The sequence below is a fragment of the Sorex araneus genome, chromosome 5 (genome assembly GCF_027595985.1).
Source record: "Sorex araneus isolate mSorAra2 chromosome 5, mSorAra2.pri, whole genome shotgun sequence".
In the NCBI taxonomy this organism is placed as follows: domain Eukaryota; kingdom Metazoa; phylum Chordata; class Mammalia; order Eulipotyphla; family Soricidae; genus Sorex; species Sorex araneus.
The window spans coordinates 47,220,305-47,239,455 of NC_073306.1; the positions used below are offsets into that span (position 1 = coordinate 47,220,305).

General features: G+C 53.1%; 1 protein-coding gene across 1 annotated transcript; it reads right to left on the bottom strand.

Annotated features, from left to right (window-relative positions):
• Positions 1-100: 100 nt before the first annotated feature.
• Positions 101-18,818, bottom strand: SMPDL3B (sphingomyelin phosphodiesterase acid like 3B). The gene is made up of 8 exons (XM_004603716.2): positions 18,668-18,818; positions 9,290-9,503; positions 6,960-7,057; positions 5,622-5,765; positions 3,671-3,837; positions 2,270-2,450; positions 2,054-2,187; positions 101-463 (listed from the first exon to the last, which is right to left on the bottom strand). The coding sequence occupies exons 1-8, from the start codon at positions 18,726-18,728 to the stop codon at positions 101-103; spliced, it is 1,362 nt and encodes a 453-aa protein (XP_004603773.2). The 5' UTR covers positions 18,729-18,818.
• Positions 18,819-19,151: the final 333 nt, after the last annotated feature.

The window sequence follows — 19,151 nt, forward strand, 5'->3', positions numbered from 1 at the left end:
CAGCGGTTTGAGGGTGCAAGTCCAGTTTCCCAACCGGAAAGAAACGTCCTGGGGCTCCGTTTCCCGGTGGGCCAGGCCGCCGGGGCGGGGCGCGGGGCGGTCAGGGCGCCAGCAGCGCGCGCAGCCCCAGCAGCGCGACCAGCAGGGGCGCGGCCAGCAGGGGCGAGGGCGCGGAGTCGCGCAGGCAGGCCGCGTACGCGCCGAAGGACACCTCGCGCAGCGCGCACACGTGCTCCGTGCGACACGCCTCCCCGCACGCCCGCACGTCGTAGCTGACCGAGTTGTACACGTAGTAGCGCTGCAGCACGTGCTGGTCGCTGGCGATTCGCTGCAGCGCCTGCTGCATGGAGCGGGCGCCTGCGTCGGGCACCCCGTAGGCTTCCGTCAGCCGGTACTCGAGTTTCCAGTGCGGCGCCCCTTGCGCGTTCGCCTGGCTCAGGTTCGCGTAGTAGGTCGCTATATCCTGGAGAAGGGCGAGAGGCCCGCCGTGAGCTGCCACCTGCAGCACTGCACCCTGTATGTGCCCCCGGATTCTGTACAGGTGCATCATGAGGTAACTGTGCTTCTAAGTCCCACCTCACAAGTGAGGAGACTGAGGTCTGCATTTGACCCAGCGTCCTACAAGGTGCGCCGAGGTGGGGTTGTATTTTCAGGCCCAGCAAGCTTCCAAGTAACAGAAGAGGCCCCGTAAACGTTTACAGAATGAATGGATTAAAAACGAGGGCAGGGGCTGGAGCGATAGCACAGCTGGTAGGGCATTTGCCTTGCACGTGGCCGACCCGGGTTCAAGTCCCAGCATCCCATATGGTTTCCCGAGCACCGCTAGGGATAGTTCCTGAGTGCATGAGCCAGGAGTAACTCCTGTGCATCGCTGGGTGTGACCCAAAAAATAAAAATAAAAAACGAGGGCAGATATGGAGTGTCTGAATTATGACAGCTGGGCCCTGAGGTTGCACTCCAGAACCCTACTACCCCTTTGGGGCTCACATCGAGGAAGGATTTGCTGTCCATCAACATGTTTCAGGTAAACATATGGAGCTGTAGGTAGGTCCCTAGAGGTGAGGTCACTGGAACGACCCTGCCAGATAACAACATTGCGCTGGGCACCTTTTCTTTTTCTCCATCTAATCCTGCCCCAGATTTTGTGAGGTGTAATCCCCCTTTACAGAGGAAGCAGTGAGGCGTGGCGAGGTCAGAAAGCTAGGGGGTGGGCTGGAGACACACTGAAGGCGCCCTTAGAGGTCCTAGCACAGGAGAGTTGACAAGCCCTGGTCCCTTCTGCAACATGCAGCAGGTGAGGTGGAGCAGGGCACTACTGCAGGCAGCGGGAGCAGGGAGGAAGCTGTGATCCAAGGCAGAGGGAGATTGGGGGGACAGGTGGTGGGTCAAGGGAGTTTCATTCCAGCATAATGCTCTGGAACCACTGCAGTGCCGGGGATTAGACCTGGGGACCTGAGCAGGCATTGCAGGCATTCTGCCGAAAGCCACATCCCTGGTGGTTAAGAATTGACCTCAGGGGGCTGGAGAGATAGCACGGCGGGTAGGGCGTTTGCCTTGCACGCGGCCGACCCGGGTTCAAATTCCAGCATCCCATATGGTCCCCTGAGCACGGCCAGGGGTAATTCCTGAGTGCAGAGCCAGGAGTAACCCCTGTGCATCGCCAGGTGTGACCCAAAAAGCAAAAAAAAAAAAAAAAAGAATTGACCTCAGGCCCAGAGCGATAGTACAGTGGGAGGTGGGGGGGCACTTGCCTTGCAGGCGGCCCACCCAACTTTTATTCCCAGCACTTCATCGGGTTGCCCACCCAAGCCCACCCGAAGTCAGCCCTGAGCACAAAAATAAAACAAGAAAAGTTGGCCTGACTTGGCAGGATTTATAGCTGGCCCCAGGGCTTGGCAGCTGTGCCCCAGAAGCTTGCTTGACCTTCTGAGGCTCCTGGTTTATAGCAGGTCAGGTCTGGAGAGGGCGGGGGGGGGGGGGGGAGCGGCGCAGAGGTGGGGAGGGAAGGGAGAAAGCGGCTCCCTGGCACCCACCCTCTATCCCAACTTCCTACCTTCAGGCTCAGTGTGGCTCGGTCATATTCAAACAGCCGGATGCCGGGATTGTTGGCTCCGTTGACGACGCCAGGTAATGTGGTTTTCCACGGGGAGACCCCGGGTGCAAGGAACATGACGCTTATGGGGGCACCTTCCAGGAGAAAGACAGCAGGACTGAGGAAGGCCGGCAGAAAGGAGGGGGACCAGCCAAAGCCCTCCAGCCCGCTGAGTACCTGCGTCATCATAGAACATTCGAAAGCTATCCGTGTGGTGGTGTCCAAAGAACTGGCCAGCGATGACACGGTGATGCTTGCGGACCACCTTCAGGTACTCCTCGTTGAAGCTCTCCCGGAACCACGCTTTGTCCCGGGTCTTCTCGAAGAAGCCTGGGGGCACGTGCCCGATGATATATACCTACAAGGAGAGGTGTTTAGGAGGGGCTTGGAGATTCCTCAGCCCCTCATTGCCATCCCTCACCTGCCCCTCTCCCCGAAGCAAACAGATGGATGTAAATGTCTGTGCTCCCCAAAGTCCTATTTCCCTCCTCTTGCAGGCCATTCCTGGCATCCTCCTGAGACCCACAGACACGTGGTCGATCCCCAGCATCCATATGGTTCCCCAAGCACCACCAGGAGTATTTCCTGAGTGTAGTAATTCTTGAACATTTAATTATACTCTTGTTTTATTTGAGGAGAAGGATTCGGGGGCTACACTCCATGGTACTCAGGAGTCACTGCCTGCCAAGCTTGGGGGAGTTGCACCCACATTCCAAGGAAGCATGCACCCAGCCCTTGGAGCCGTCTCCCAGCTCGCCCCATCGACTCTGGAGAACACTTCTGCCACCCACTCATCTTCGTTTGTCTCATCAAGAATAGCATCTAATTGGTGAAGGGTTGAAACTTTTCTTGGTTTGTTTTTGTTTTTTTTGGGGCCACATCCAGCGATGCTCAGGGGTTATTCCTAGCTCTGTGCTCAGGACTGAGGAATTACTCATGGCAGTGCTCAGGGGACTCTATGGAATTCTGGGGATTGAGCCCAGGTTGGCCACATGCGAGGCCAAGAGCCCGGCCCACTGTACTGTCACTCCAGATCCAAAGGGTTTAAACTTTTTTTTAAGCTTTTTTGGGTCACTCCTGGAGATGCTCAGGGGTTACTCCTGGCTTTACACTCAAGAAATACTGGTGGTGCTTGGAGGACCATATGGGATGCTAGGGATCAAACCTCAGTCAGCTGCATGCAAGGTAAGCACCTTGCCCACTGTATCATTGCTATGGCCCAGGTTTAAATTATTTAATACTTGGCTGAGCAATGCTGGGCCTGATGGTTTGGTGCTTAGAGCTGGTGACACAGTGCTGCTCATGCCCCGCAGTGCCAGGGCCACCAGGGCCCTGTGCTTGGTAGGTACTGAGTACTAAGTACCCCAAGGCGGCAGTGCTTGAAGTACTAAGCCATGCTGGAGATCAAACCTGGAGCCTCTTGCATGTCAGGCATGTCTCAGTCCTTTGAGCCCTTCACTGGTGGAGTTCTGAGAGTTAAATGAGATATCCTTAGGAAGCGCTTAGCAGTGTGCTGGCTGCAGAGTGAGTGTTCAGCAGGTGACCCCCGACAAAACAGGCAGAGACAGGAGCTCTTACCATCTCCCCAGCTTGGGACGCATTGGTCAACACAGCTTCCAGCCACTGGAACTGGCGGCCAGGGTCAGTCATGCCTTCTGTCTGGGTGTTGCTGCTGTAGTACAGGTTGGTGTTGAGGACCACGATTCGCCCAGCGCTGCCTGGCAGCTTCTCCGAATAGAAGGCACCTGGGACATCATAGCCAGGCCGAATCAGAGGGCTCTCCTGCCTCCAGCCCCCCCACTTCGCTTCGTTCTCCCACCCTCTTCCCGGTCTCTCCCCCAGGAGGGGCTTCATGAGCATGATCAAAGCCTCTGGGATCAGGCTGTCTGGGTTCAAGTCTCAGCTCTATCACTTAGGATTTGTGCACTGAAGGAAAGTTATTTAACCTCTCGATGCCTCAAGTTTTCTCACCTGTATAATGGGAATAACCAGGTATGTTTACCCCTTCAGATCCACTATCTACCTCTTCCCACTCAGCTGTCTGCCCTGATCTCTGCAGATTGCAGGCTTCTGTTTGGACCCCAGCAGCATGAAAAGGAAAAGTGGGTTAGGATGTCTCTGTCTCCAGACTGGTGCTTCTCACTGTGATTTGCCTCCCAGTGAATTTCTGACAATGTCCAAGATATATATATATATATATATATATATATATATATATATATATATATATATCTTTGCTTTTTTGGGTCACACCTGACGATGCACAGGGGTTCTTCCTGGCTCTGCACTCAGAATCACCCCTGGTGGTGCTCAGGGAACCATATAGGATGCTGGGAATTGAACCCAGGTTGGCCGCATGCAAGGCAAACATCAACCCAGGTTGGCCACGTGCAAGGCAAACACCCTACCCGCTGTGCTATTGCTCCAGCCCCCAAAGACATATTTTGGCCACTGCAACTGAGGTGTTACTGGCCTGGAGTGGGTGGAGGTCAAATGCTGCTTAAGTATAGAATGCATGAAAGATCCCTGATAACAAAGAACTCTGGCCCCCAGTGTCAACAGAGGTGTGAGGTGTGGTTGATGGCCTTGCTTGAACTGAGGGCACTGATACTTTCTATGACATTTCAAGAGCAGTATTATGTGGAAGGCAGTTCCTGGCTCCTAGTAAATGCTCAATAAATATTCCCAGGAGTCAGGGATGTCGTGGCAAACAGCACATGCTTGACTTGCATGAGGCCCTGGATTTGATCACTGGTGCTACATACATACATACATACATACATACATACATACATACATACATAAATAAATAAAGGGTCTGGAGCTATAGTAATTTGCTTTGCATTCAGCCAACCTAGATTCGATCCCCGGCATCCCATATGGTCCCCAAGCACCAGAAGAAGTAATTCCTGAGTGCAGAGCCAGGAGTTACTTCTGAGTATCACTGTGTATGGCCCAAAAAACCAAAATAGATTAATTAGAAAAGGAAAAGGGGCACATTTTTAAATGTTCACTTGGTTTGGTTTTGTTTTTTTGTTTTTTTGGGGGTTTTTTGGCGGGGTTGTTTTTTTTGGGGGGAGTTGTTTGTTTTGTTTTTGGTTTTTTTGGGGTTTTCTTTTGCATTTTGGATCACATGCAGCGATGTACAAGGGTTACTCCTGGCTCTGCACTCAGGAATTACTCCTGGTGGTGCTCAGGGGACCATATGGGATGCTGGGAATCGAGCCTCTGGGAATCGAACCTGGGTCAGCCGTGTGCAAGGCAAACCTGCTGTTCTATTGCTCCAGCCCCTTACATGTTCACTTGTGATCTCATTAGGACCTTATGGTTTAAAAGCATAGTCATGGGAATCCTTTCCAGAGCCTGCGCCAAACTCTGCCAGGATGGGTGGCCTTAGCCTCAAGCCTCCGTGTCCTCATCTACAGAACGAGGTGGAATCAGTATTGTTCCTGAGAATGTTGTGGGGATGACAGTAGACCAGACCTTGGCACACAGATGTGCTGTGCATAGAAGCAAACAGAGTCGGTACCTTCTTTGAAGAGAGCGACAGATTTGTTCTGAAGCCAGGGCCTCCACAGTTCTGCTACCCGATTGTAGATATTGTTGCTTTCTGCTGGGAACTGGTTTTTGGGATGAAAATCATGATTTCCCAGAGCAGCGAAGACTTTCATACCTAGGAGGAAAAGGAGAAACTACGCATCTATAAAAGTCTGGGTGGAGTTCATTATTTTCAGGAGGTCATGACCTGTCGAAGCTAAGAGGGAAGAGCGATAATACAAATAAAGAGATACAGAGATACGCGGAGAACCGCAGTTGATAGAATCTGGCAGAATGTTCCTCCAGCGGAAGAAGGAAGTTTGGTAAGCTCGCTGACCCCAGTCCTTACCCCATTCTCAGCAGAAAGTTTTCCGGTCAGAAAGGAAACATCAGGTAAGAAGGAGACCACTAGCATTAAATCATCTAAATCACGCTGAGATCGGTTGTCAGCCACACAGAATCCAGTGCTCTTGGTCAGTCCCAGCGCCATCTTGCCATGGGCACAGGATCTGCCCACCCGGAGACCTGAGGAGTTTATTCTCACAGTCCAGTTATTGCTCTTATTGTGTGATTCCGTACCTGGCCATGACCAAGATCTTAAGAGGAGGTGGGCTGGGGGGACTTGGGGTAGGCCCCTGGGAGCCTGATTCATTCCCCAGGACCTAGTGTCTGCTCCAGCTGCTGAAAAACCTTTCCAAGGGCCACTGACTGCAGCCAGAGACCCTGTGCCCTGGCATGCCCCAGGCTGCCACCATCCTCTTTGCATTACGGTCACCACTACCCCAGTTCCTGAGACCTAAGCATCACCAGGAGTTAGCACCTTGACAACCTGCAGCCTCTTGGAATCTTTTGAGAGCAGTGAGGGATGGAGTGAGAGCAGAGGGGATGGGTGAGAGCAGTGGGGGATGCAGTGAGCTGAGGGGGGTGGGGAGAGCAGGGGGCATGGGTGAGAGCGGGGTGATGGGGTGAGAGTAATGGGTAGGTGAGAGTAATGGGAGAGTGAGAGCGCAGGGGGGATGGGGTGAGAGCAGGGGGGATGGGGTGAGAGCAGGGGGGGTAGGGTGAGAGCGGGGAGATGAAGTGAGAGCCAGGAGCGATGCAGTGAGAGCAGTGGGTGGCAACTCAGGGCCAGACAGGACAGGGACAGGCGAGTCAGTGAGGGACACGCTGCTGAGGTGTGGAGGGCAGGAATGATGACAGGAGGGACCTGGCTGGGGTCCAGGGAGGAAAGTGGCTCATCTGGATCTTGACGCTGTGGTGTGGTCCTACTGTGCAGCACAGCCCAGTGGGACCCCTAGGGGCTCAGGGGCCACCGATGGCAGGCTCTTACCTGGAAACACTTCTCTGATGAGGTTGGTCAGGCGCTCCACGATGGCCAGCACGGCCTCCTCCCCCAGCTGCTCGTTGGGCACGTGAGGCGTGTCATCTCTGCAAACAGCACCAGTCAGCTCCAGCGACCCAGACCAAGGGGTGGGGAACGGGCCTCCATTGGCCACTGGTGGGGAGCAGGCCGGCTGCAGCTAGTGGTCACTCCTGACAGTGCCAAACCCAGGCTCTGCCGTGGGCCCGCTCTGCATACCTGGGCTGGTGGCTGAACCTCTCCGAGCCTTCAGTAAAATGCAAACCATAATGGCACCTGCTCACAGAATGTGTTTGAGGCTTTAATAAAGTGAGGAAAGGATATATTTAAAATGTAGTTAGGGGGCCGGAGCGATAGCACAGCGGGTAGGGCGTTTGCCTTGCACGCGGCCAACCCGGGTTCGATCCCCAGCATCCCATATGGTCCCCCAAGCACCGCCAGGAGTAATTCCTGAGTGCAAAGTCAGGAGTAACCCCTGAGCATCGCTGGGTGTGACCAAAAAAGCAAAAAAAAAAAAAAATGTAGTTAGGGGCCCAAGAGAGCTCCATGGGCTGAGTTCATGCTTTGCCTACAGGAGGCCCAGGTGTGAACCCTAACACCCCATGCGTCCGTAAGCACCTCTGGGAGTAGACCCTGAGTATCACTGGGTAGAAAGCAGAGAAGCTGGTTAATGAATAGAATCAAATGTAAACTAGTGACTGCTGGCTTGTTATGACGATATTTACTCTTGCCAGAGGGAAGCTGGGAGTTCCAGTGCCCTGTCCTGGGGTGGGGGTCAGGAACCTGCAGACAACTGAACAAAGTCCTTTTTCTCTCTTCTGTGTCGGAAGGTCTAGCTGAGAAAACACATCCAGTTTCTACTCCCCCTCAGAAATTAAACGTCTTAGGAGCTGCAGGATTACAAAGGGTCTGTGAGGTCCTGCCCAATGCCATACTGTGGGGTCCCAGAGAACCTGGGGCTGAGGTCACGCTTTGCAGGCAGGAGGCCTGGGTTCACCCCTCAGCACCGCATGGTTCTCCGAGCACCCCAGGACTGGCCTCCAAGCACAGAGCTGGAAAGAGCCCCTGAGCCCCCCAGGAGGCCCCCCATTAAAGACAAACTAAATAGTGTTTCTGCCAAAGGACCCTACAGCTCCCAAGCCAGTCCCAGAGTAGGGACTTTTCAGAGCAGCCCAGTTTCCCCAAGGCCCCTCCTGGCCTCCCTGTACAAGACCACCCCACACCAACCCCCAGAGCAGGAGTCCGGGGTCCTGCCCTAAGCGCCTCTTCTTTGAATATCCCTAAGCTGGGGGACACCCTCCAGATGCCATCACATCTCTTAACTGTCAGCCATGCCCTGCCCCCCCGAGTGCCACCCACGTCCCTGTCACACCAAGTGACAGCTGAGACCCACTGAGGTCTGAGGTCGGAGGAGAGGGCACAAAGTGCAGGGCGGTGCCTGCCTCCCTCCCCGGCTCTGCGGGGAGTCAGGCCCCCACCCCCAAATGCCCCTCTCCTCACTGGACGCTCTGGCCAGGGGGTTCATCAGCTTCTTCCACAAAACTGTGAACTCCTCAGAGGCAAGCCCAGGGCCCCATCATCGGGGCTCCTCAGGGTCTCTCCAGGGGGAGGGAGGGAAGGAGGGAGACCCAGAATGACAAGGATGACAGGGCTGAAGAGAGCTGGGCCCTTGGGGCACCCATGGGTGAGAAACAGTAGCGGAGTCTCACAGTGGCTGAGTGGACCAGCCCTCGGGCTCTCTCCACACGGAACAGCAGCCGCTGACCAGGCCATGTGGCCTGAGGCCGGGTGCTTTAATCCTCGTAATTCCTAACCTCTCGGCAGCTCCCTGCCCAAGGGCCTTGGACCTGGCACCCCCAAGCCCCAGTGGAGCAGCTGCAGTGTAAACGCCAAGGTTCGAGTCCAGCTTGCCCACACATGCCATGCCCCGCCTCAGTGACAGCGGCTGCCACCGAGAGGCCTGGAGACCAGGGCACAGACTCTGGATGGGTGGGGCCCAGGTCCTCTGGGAAAGTTGTCGAAGCCCACAGGAGCTTTGGGAGAGTCCTCTCAGGGGTAAGGCGCTTGCCTTGCAGGCACCTGACCCTGGTTCCATCCCTGGTAACGTAGATGGTCCTCTCAGCCCCATCAGGGGTGACCCCTGAGCACAGAGCCAGGAGTAAGCCCTGAGCACTGCCTGTTTGAGCCCTGGCCACAAACAAACAAATCGCAGAAACAAAAGCCGGGGTGACCCCCAGGAGACAGTGTGGGGAGGGTGCAGGGCCGCGGGGGGCCCCCAGCAGGCTCACCCCGAGGCTCACCCAGTCCAGAGGATGAAGTCAGGCTGCGGCTCGATCTCCTTAATGGCGTGGATGGAGGAGTTGAGGAGCCTCCAGGGGGCGTCGCAGAGGTAGTCGCCCCAGGGGCCCGCGCTGGGCACGGGCTGGTTGCCGGCTGACGGGCACACCTGGAGGGGGTCTTCAGACAGCGTGTAGTTGGGGTCCAGGTGCAGGTCAGAGATGTGCCAGAACTTCCCTGCAGGGGAAGCGAGACCCTCCCTCAGTGCCAGGAGGTGGGCTGGGGACCCCGGTCTGCGGGGAGGGAGGTTGCGCAGGGGCTCTGCTCTGGCTTTGTCCAGAAGAGCACTGAGCAAAGAATGACCACAGCTCTGCCCCACACCTATGATGGGGACACACCACAGGTGTCCCTGGCAACGGCATGGGTGAGCAGGCTGGTGACCCCAAGAATCCTCCGGGAGCTCTAAGAAGATGCTTGCTTTCCTTTGTTTTTGTAGGGTCTGGGGCCTCTCCACCTGGAGGTATGGGCCAGGAGGTACAGCACTCAGGCCTTGTGGTGCTGGGGACCTAGGGCGACAGCCAGCTGTTCTTGCCCTCCCCCCACTACAATGCCAGGGATCAAACTCAGGCCCCCCACTGTTAGGTATGTGCTGTAGCCCGAGTGCTCTCTCCCCACGCCCCAGCCCTGCTTTTGTTTAAAGCAAAGGCTGGGAAGCCGGAGTGATAGTACAGCGAATAGGGCACTTGCCTTGCCCAAGGCTGATTTGGGCTTGATCCTGGGCATCTCAGATCGTCCCCTGAGTCCCCCCAGGAGTAATTTCTGAGTGCAAGGCTACGGGCAAACCCTGAGCACAGCTGGGTGTGGCCACCCTTCAAAAACTAAACCCAAAATTAAAATAAATAAAAATAAATAAACAAAGTTGGGAAATGGCCAGAATTGAGGTTTCCAAAAGCAGCTCTTTGTTCTCTGGGGCTTTCCTTCCCGGAATTCTGTGGAGCTGGAACTGGAGCCATCTCACCATGTCCAGGAAAACACAAAGGCCAGAGCAGGGAGGAGAAGGCTGCCGGGCTGAGTGAGTTGTCAGAACTTGCTAATTCGTGCCGGCAGGACCCCGGGCTTTGTGAGTGGAGGTGGAACTGCGAGCGCGGGCCAGAGAAGGGACGAACTCTCCTCTCCTCTCCAAGGAGGCCCAATTCCGGGTGCCGGTGATCCCGGGCAGGGTTAGGGAGCGCTCCTGCCTGCCAACGTGGCTTACCCAAGTCTATACACAGCTCCAAAGCAAGGGAGGCTGAAATGCCAGAAGCAATCTTGTGGTGAGATCCAGAGGGGGAACCCCAGAGAAACAGGCTCGGGGACCCACGGCACAAGGCAGGGCTTTAGTTTCCACATCGGTCACTGAAGGAAGCCGACAGGTTCAGCCTGTGCCCTAAATCCCGTGTTCCTGGCTAGGGCAGGCCAGAGGCTGGGATTTCCTCATCCTCCACGGCTGCTGTCACTTCCTCCTGTGTTTCCTGCTTCACCCCCAGTCCCAGCTCAGGAAATCAGGCATGGGGTCGCTTGGCTTCTGGGGTAGCAAGCTGGGGAGCCATTGAGCCGCCCAGACAGCTCTGGGACAGGCCCAGAGGCACAGTATAGTTCAAACTCCTGGACTTGGACTCCCAAGTGGGTTTCTAACTCTCTGTGTCTGAAATCTGGCCTCAAGGCACTGGAGAGAGTACAGGAGGCAAAGTCCTGCCCTGTGGGTAGCCACATCAATGGCTACCCTGTTAGAATCTCCCATAACACCTATGGTCCCCAGGTGTGGTCCAACCCCACCCCCCAATAAATAAGAAAATAATAAATAATCTGGTCCCAGGAAAGGATCTGAAACTTGTTCATGCTAAGGTGCAAATAACTGATTTAATCAAGCACTCATCTCCCTGGGGCATTGTGGTTTTGTTTTTGTTTTTGTTTTTTTGGGTTTTTTTTGCTATTTGGGTCACACCCGGTGATGCACAGGGGTTACCTCCTGGCTTTGCACTCAGGAATTACTCCTGGCAGTGCTCAGGGGACCATATGGGATGCTGGGAATCGAACCCGGGTCGGCCGCATGCAAGGCAAATGCCCTACCTGCTGTGCTATTGCTCCAGCCCCCACCCTGGGGCATTGTACCTACCTCTTCCTCACCACAGCCCTGGAGTATTACTCATTATCCCCACTTTACAGAGAAGGAAAGTGAGGTTCAGAGGCTTGCATGCCTGAGATTGTGGGGAGCCTGATGGCTTCTGATTCTCTCCCTGGCAGGTGAGACTCCTAAGGAGGTTAAACCAGAGCCTTTCACTTCAGAAGAGTGAACAGTGGGTGCCTGCATTTCTACTTCTTACTCATACTGAGACTCTGTTTATAATGAAAGGAAAGTCTGTTTGTCTCTCTCTCTTAAAAACGTTTTTTTGCGTGGCCATACCTGGCAGTGCTGAGGGATCGCTCGTGGCAGTGCCTAGGGGGCCATATATGGTACTGGGTCAAACCAGGCAAGGCAAGTGTCCACTCACTGTACTATCTCCTTCACCTCTTTCTCTCTTTTTAAAAGTTTTCCATTACTGGGGCTGGAGCGATAGCACAGCGGGTAGGGCGTTTGCCTTGCACGCGGCCGACCCGGGTTTGATTCCCAGCATCCCATATGGTCCCCTGAGCACCACCAGGAGTAATTCCTGAGTGCAGAGCCAAGAGTAACCCCTATGCATTGCTGGGTGTGACCCAAAAAAGCAAAAAAAAAAAGTTTTTCATTACTGATTTTCAGCAGGAAATTGGGAAATGTACTATGATTATTAGTACGTTTGAAGTTACTCCTACAACAATAGTACAGTGGGTAGGGTGTTTGCCTCGCACACAGGCAACCCAGGTTTGATCCCCAGCATTCCAAATGGTCAAAATAAATAAATAAGTTGAATAAAAAATAAAAAAGAAGGAAAGAAGGGAGGGAAGGAGGGAGGGAGGGAAGGAGAGGGGGAGGGAGGGAGGGAGGGAGGGAAGAAGGGAGGGGGGAGGGAGAAAAGCAGGGAGAGAGGGAGAAAATTACTCCTACAGAGACAAAACCTCTGAACAGAGGGAGAAGCAGGGTAGCTCATGTCATCCAGTAACTGGGTGGGTGAGTGACTTTGCCAAATGACACAGTGAGTGGGGCAGGCCTGGCAGCCTCTGTCCTTCCTGGTGTGGCCCCTGTGCTCTCCAAGGGCACAGGCGCCATGTGCTGGCCTCAAGCAGGCTCCTCCTCAACCACAAACATCCAGTTCTGCCCCTCTGACATCAATAAACATTTCTCCATGTATACAACCAACATCTCTCCATTTCAGAAACTCTCCTCAGACCACGAGGCCAAGTGTCAGTTGTTGATGTGTCTCCTACATCCTCCACAGGGTCAGCATGTGAAACTGAAACACCTTCCAACCCCCTGGCACTGCCCAGAGAGGTGTGTATGTGTGTGTGCAGTTGTGTGCTTTCATATGTGTTCATGCATGTGTGTATATGTGTTTTCATGCATGCATGTGCATGTCTGTATGTGCCCGTGTGTGTATGCATGTCTGCATATTCACGTATGTGTATTTGCATGCATGTGTATTGTGTGTGCATGTGTGCATCTGTGTGTGTGGATTTGTGTGTGCATCGTCCTCGGCGAGATTCCAAAAGTGGTTCAGAGTGGACAGGCTGCACAGAGAGCCCCAGGCCCAGTGAGGGCTCCATTCCCGTGGACTCCAGTCTTCTCCCAATGACCTAATCTTCCCCTTGGCCAACCCCTGCTCCTGACTCTCTGAGAAGGCTCAGCCTTCTTCCAGGGGTTTCCTGCACAGTTTTCCCAGGATATCACATGGCTGCTTTCTCCATTCAGACCTTGGCCCGAAGGTCACCTCCTCAGAGAAGCCTTCCCTGGTTACCTTTTCTCTCTTCTCTCTGCCTAGGTGGTCACTAGCTGTTGCCCCCAATTTTAAGTTCCTCTGAGGATTCTCCCATAGGAACTATCTTGAGCACAGCTAGGTGTGAGCCCCGCAGCCACTCCCCAACCCCCTCCCGCAAAAAAAAAAAAACAAAAAAAAAACACATAACAATGTGAACTCAAGGCCCACAGAAAGTGGTTTTTATTTTATATATTTTTTATATTTTTGCTTTTTTGGTCACACCCAGTGATGCACAGGGGTTACTCCTGGCTCTGCACTCAGGAATTACCCCTGGCGGTGCTCAGGGGACCATATGGAGTGCTGGGAATCGAAAAAGGTTGGTCGCGTGCAAGGCAAACACCCTACCCTCTGTGCTATCGCTCCAGTCCCCAGAAAGTGGTTTTTATAATACACACATTACCTATAAAAGAATGGGGCCATAGGTGCTGAAGCGATAGTGCAGCGGGTTGGACATTCACCTTGCATGCGGCCGACCCAGGTTCGATTCCTCCACCCCTCTCGGAGAGCCCAGCAAGCTACCGAGAGTATCTCGCCCACGCAGCAGAGCCTGGCAAGCTACCCGTGGCATATTCAATATGCCAAAACCAGTAACAACAAGTCTCACAATGGAGACGTTACTGGTGCCTGCTAGAACAAATCAATGAGCAACAAGATGACAGTGATACAATGATACAGTTTTGAGGTCACACCTGGAGGTGCTCAGGGGCTACTCCCAGCAGTGCTCAATGGTCCATGCGGTGCTGTGGATCAGAACCCGCCTCCAGCATGGCAGTGCCTGTGCTCAGCTGCTGCACTTGCCTTGTCAGTCCAGCTCTTGGCTCTGACGACCAGAGCTTCTCACACTTGACTGTGGCAATGTCTCACCTGGGGACCTCAAGTTACAGTGAAGAGGCTGTAAACACCCATACTGCTGGAATCTCCCACGGTAAGAAAGGATTCATGAGGGGCTGGAGCAATAGCACAGCGGGTAGGGCGTTTGGCTTGCACACGGCCGACCCGGGTTCGATTCCCAGCATCCCATACGGTCCCCTGAGCACCACCAGGGGTAATTCCTGAGGGCATGAGCCAGGAGTAACCCCTGTGCATCACCGGGTGTGATCCAAAAAGAAAGAAAAAAAAAAGAAAGGATTCATGAGTTTTACTCAAAATTACTCAAAGATTCATGAGTTTTATAAGAAGCGATATCAATCGGGGACCGGAGAGATGGTACAGTTGGCAGGGCATTTATCTCGAACGCAGACAACCTGGGTTTGATTCCCAGCATCCCATTTGTTTCCCCAGCACCACCAGGAGTAATTCCTGAGTGCAGGCCAGGACCAACCCCTAAGCATTGCCACGTAGGACCAAAAAAAAAAAAACAAAGAAAGAACACTTTTTTTCTTTTTTTTGTTTTTTTTGGGTTACACCCAGTGATACTCAAGGGTTCCTCCTGGCTCTGCACTCAGGAGTTACTTCTGGTGGTACTCTGGGGACCATATGGGATTCCGTGGATAGAACCCGGGTCGGCTGAGTACAAGGCAAATGCCCTACCCACTGTGTGCTATCATTCCAGCCTTAAAGCAAAGACTTACAATTAAAAAAATAAAAGAAATTATACTGGGGCCGGAGTCATAGTACAGCAGGTAGGACACTTGCCTTACATGCGGTCAACCCAGGTCCAACCCCTGGCATGCTATATGGTCCCTCGAGCACCGCCAGGAGTAATTCCTGAGTGCAGAGCCAAGAGTAACCTCTGAGCTGCCGGGTGAGACACCCCCCCCCAAAAAAAAAGAACTTACACCAATCCTAACTGCCAACTGCCATTATTGCTTGTTAATTACTAAGAATATGATTACATTTGAAATCAGGTACAGTGAGTTAGAAGAGCAAGGCTGGAATTCCAGCCCTACTACCCACTAGCTATGTTATCACAGGAAATTTATTTCCTGATTCAGTTCTCTTGTATATAAAACGGAGATAATGGCACCCCTCTCACCTAGGGTTACTGTGAGAATTCAAATAATCTGAGTAACTCAATAGTAAAGTGTAACCCTTGCACATAGAAGACCTGGCTTCAATCCCCAGCATAAACCAAAGAAAAAAAGGGGAAAAAATGTGAGTTGAGCACTGGAAATTCTATCTTGGTCTCCACAGAATTTTAAGATCTTTTGCTCAATCTTCGCTTCTGCCTTTTCCCTGATGTTAAGATATGCTTCTAGGACTTGGAGAGATCTCAGAGGGGTTAAGCCACTCGCCCCCTTCAATCTCCAGCTCCATATGTGGTCTCCTGAGCACCACCAGGAGTGACCCCCACACACATACCAAGCACCTGAGCACTGCTGGATGTGGCCCAAAAATTCAAAGAAGGAAAGAGAAGGGAAGAGATCATTTCTAGAGCCAGAGATAGCTCAACAAGCCAAGCACATGTTTTACATGCCAGAGGCCTGGATCCTGGCACCTCCTTGTCCCCTAAGCACTGCCAGGAATAACCCTAATGCTGGGAATATCTCCTGAACACAGCCAGGTATGCACCCGATGGAAATAAAAGTTTTTACAAAGGTTTATTTAGGGTTAGACTAGGGGTCACTCATAAATGAGGGACAAATCCAAGCAATAGATGTGTTGTCCTGAACACTGAGAGGTAGTATCAGCTAAAGTTTCACAAAGAACTTAGCCCAGTGCCCAGGGGCTGCAGGAAGCTGTGAGGGGTCTGGGCCCCTTCTTCCAGCCCACTACCCTTCTCTGCCTCTGCTACCTTATTCCCCCAGGCCTTGATAAACTCCAAGGCCCAGTTTGAAAGATGGAGGGATTTTATTTGTATGTTTGTTTATTTGGGGCCACATGTGGATGTGTTCAGGGGTTACTTCTGGCCCACACTCGGGTCTCACTCCTGGCGGTGCCTGGGGAACCAAATGGGATGCTGGAGTTTGAACTCAGCAAGTGCCCTGTCACTGTCATCCAGTTGCTCATTGATTTGTTTTTGTTTTTGTTTTTGTTTTTGCTTTTTGGGTCACACCCAGCGATGCTCAGGGGTTACTCCTGGCTTTGCACTCAAGAATTGCTCCTGGCAATGCTTGGGGGACCATATGGGATGCCGGGGATCGAACCCGGGTCGGCCGCGTGCAAGGCAAACGCCCTACCCGCTGTGCTATCGCTCCGGCCCCTCATCAATTTGTTTGAGCAGGCACCAGTAACGTCTCTCATTGAGAGACTTATTGTTACTGTTTTTGGCATATCCAATACGCACGGGTAGCTTGCCAGGCTCTACCGAGAAGGCTAGATACTCTCGGTAGCTTGCCAGGCTATCCGAGAGGGGCAGAGGAGTCGAACTTGGGTCGGCCGCGTGAAAGGCGGACGCCCAACAGCTGTGCTATCGCTCCAGCCCCTGTCTTTTATTCTCTAGAACCCAAGCCACAAAATCATCTCAGTCCCTCTTCTGTCCTTTGTTTTTGTCCCAAAGCAAAAACTTCCTTCACTTGTTTCTTCTCCAAAAAGAGGCCCTGTCTCGGCTAGAGCGATAGCACAGAGGGTAGGGCGTTTGCCTCACACGCGGCCAACCCAGGTTCGATTCCCAGCATCCCATATGGCTTCCCCAAGCACCACCAGGAATAATTCCTGAGTGCAAAGCCAGGAGTAACTTACCCCTGTGCATCGCCGGGTGTGATCCCTCCCACCCCCCAAAAAAAGAGGCCCTGTCTCAAGTGCTGGGAGAGAAGGCTGTTGGGATAGAGAAGGGATCACTAAGTCAGTGATGGCTGGAGGGATCGCTCAGGAAGGGATATGTGTGCCGAAAATAGACAAAGGACCAAACATGATGGCCTTTCAATATCTGTATTGCAAACCATAGTGCTCAAAAGGAAAGAGTAAGAAGGAAAGTGCCTGCCATAGAGGCAGCGGGTGGGGTGGGGATGGCGGGAGGGATACTGGGGACATTGATGGTGGGAAATGTGCACTGGTGGAGGGATGGGTGCTCGATCTTTGTAAGACTGAAACTCAATCATGAAAGCTTTGTAACTATCTCACGGTGATTCAAAAAACAAAAAAAAACAAAACACCACCTAAGCCCTGTTGGTTAAAAGCAGCATTTGCCGACCCCTGGTGTCCACCACAAGAATTGCCTCTGCCGCAGCCTCGGGGAGAGACTCCATTCCGAGGGAAGTGCTTTCCTGGCCGGGAAAAGATTCTCAGCAATTTCTCAACAGTTCTAGGAGGCGCCTGCCCTGGGGCTCAAGGTCTGGATGGGCGGAGCCAACGGGAGGCAGAGTCTGGGCGGGGACACCGCAGCTCTGGGCCGCCAGGGGGACTGTGATTTAACTGGGTGTCTCAAAGTTCTGGTCTGGAGGAACTCGATTCGGAAAAAATACAGATGCTTTGAAAATATTTTTCAATTTAATTTTGCTTCAAAAATGATAGATTGGCCCAGAAGACAGCTCAAAGGACTGGGGTGCGTGTTTTGCCTGTGAGAGCCCCAGGTTTGATCCGTGGCACTGCATGGTCCCAGAACACGGCCAGGAGCACATGCTGAGCATGGAGCTGGGAGTGACCCCAGAGCACTGCCAGGTGTGGCCTCAAAACTAAACAAAAACTGTGTAAATAAAGAACTAAAATTATAGAATTTCCAGTAAATTCGGAGGAAGAGGAAAGAAAGTATCCCTAAAATCCAGGACCCCTGGAGAGGCAGCTGAGTACAGACGCTCCTGCTGTTTCGTTGCTGTGGCCTTGAGCAAGTGTTGTGTCCCCTCTGAGCCTCCATTTCCTTATTGAGGAAATGGGTATAAAGGTACTAAAGCTACTTTTCAGGAACTATAAACTTCCGATTAATTTCATTCCAACATTCTGTAAAAGGGGCTTAGAAGGAGACCAGATATCCAACAGAACCCAGGGAGCGAATGTTGGCTCTTTTCCTTAGTGTGAGCATGAGTGTGAGTGTATGTGTGTGGATGCATGTGTGTAAATGTGTGTGTGAGAATGTGGATGTGTGTGACAACGTGGAATGCATGTGTGTGTGGATATGTGTAATGATGATTTGTGGATGTGTGTAGATGTATGTGAGTGTGTGGATGTAGATGTGTCTGTTTCTGTGTGTATATGTGTGTGTCTGTGTCTGTGGATATGTCTGTCTGTCTATGTGTGTCTGTGTGTGACTGTGTCTGTGACTGTATGTGTGTCCATGTGTCTGTGTGTGACTATGTGTCTATGTGTGACTGTATGTGTGCTGTGTGTGACTGTGTCTGCGTGTGACTGTGTGTGACTATGTATGTGTGTGACTGTATATGTGCCTGCTGTGTGTGACTGTCTGTGTGTGGCTGTCTGTGTGTGACTGTGTGTGGCTGTATAAGTGCTTGCTGTGTGTGACTATCAGTGTGTCTGTGTGTCTGTGTGTCTGAGTGCATACTCCCTGCCTGGCACCACACTTGCAGTTTCCTGTGAGCAGCTGTGAGCCCGTACTGCAGCCCCACACAGAGGCAGCGCAGGCTCTTCAGCGCCTACCTGGTTCAGCCGCCACAGCCCCCAGGTGGGCCAGGAGAAGCATCAACCTGCGCAGACTCATCCTCGGGGCTCCCCTGCAGGAGTCCAGGCTTCCCCACGGGCGGTGCCACCAGTGTCCTCTGAGTCGGAGCTGAGCACGTTGTTGGTTCCCACTTTTCACCAGTCTCTGCATGCATGTGGCTCCCTTGGCGCTTCCTCCTCTGTCCAGCAGGTGGGAGCTGGCTGTGCTCAGGGATAGACACCAGACCTATGTGCTCAGGTCTTTGAACTGTGAAACTGAAAGCAGGACTTGTCCAGCCAGTTCCTCAGAGTCCTGCCAGCCAGCAGCTGCATCCAGGAACATACCCGCCCATTGGCCCAGAGCCCTCCTGCCTCCACTGCCGTGCCCTGGAGATGCCCCAGGCCCAGCCAGCCTGGATGAGAAGTTGGCCCTTGCCCACCACGGCACTTACTGACCTGCTGGTCAGAGATGAGGCAGCCTGGC

Bases quoted from the DNA above. Each gene is read 5' to 3' on its own strand.
- SMPDL3B (XM_004603716.2), bottom strand. From the start codon at position 18,728: ATGAGTCTGCGCAGGTTGATGCTTCTCCTGGCCCACCTGGGGGCTGTG. The intron at 9,504-18,667 runs GTAGGCGCTGAA...CTTCCCCTGCAG, and splicing joins GGCTGTGGCGGCTGAACCAG to GGAAGTTCTGGCACATCTCT. The intron at 464-2,053 runs GTAGGAAGTTGG...GCCCTTCTCCAG, and splicing joins GAGCCACACTGAGCCTGAAG to GATATAGCGACCTACTACGC.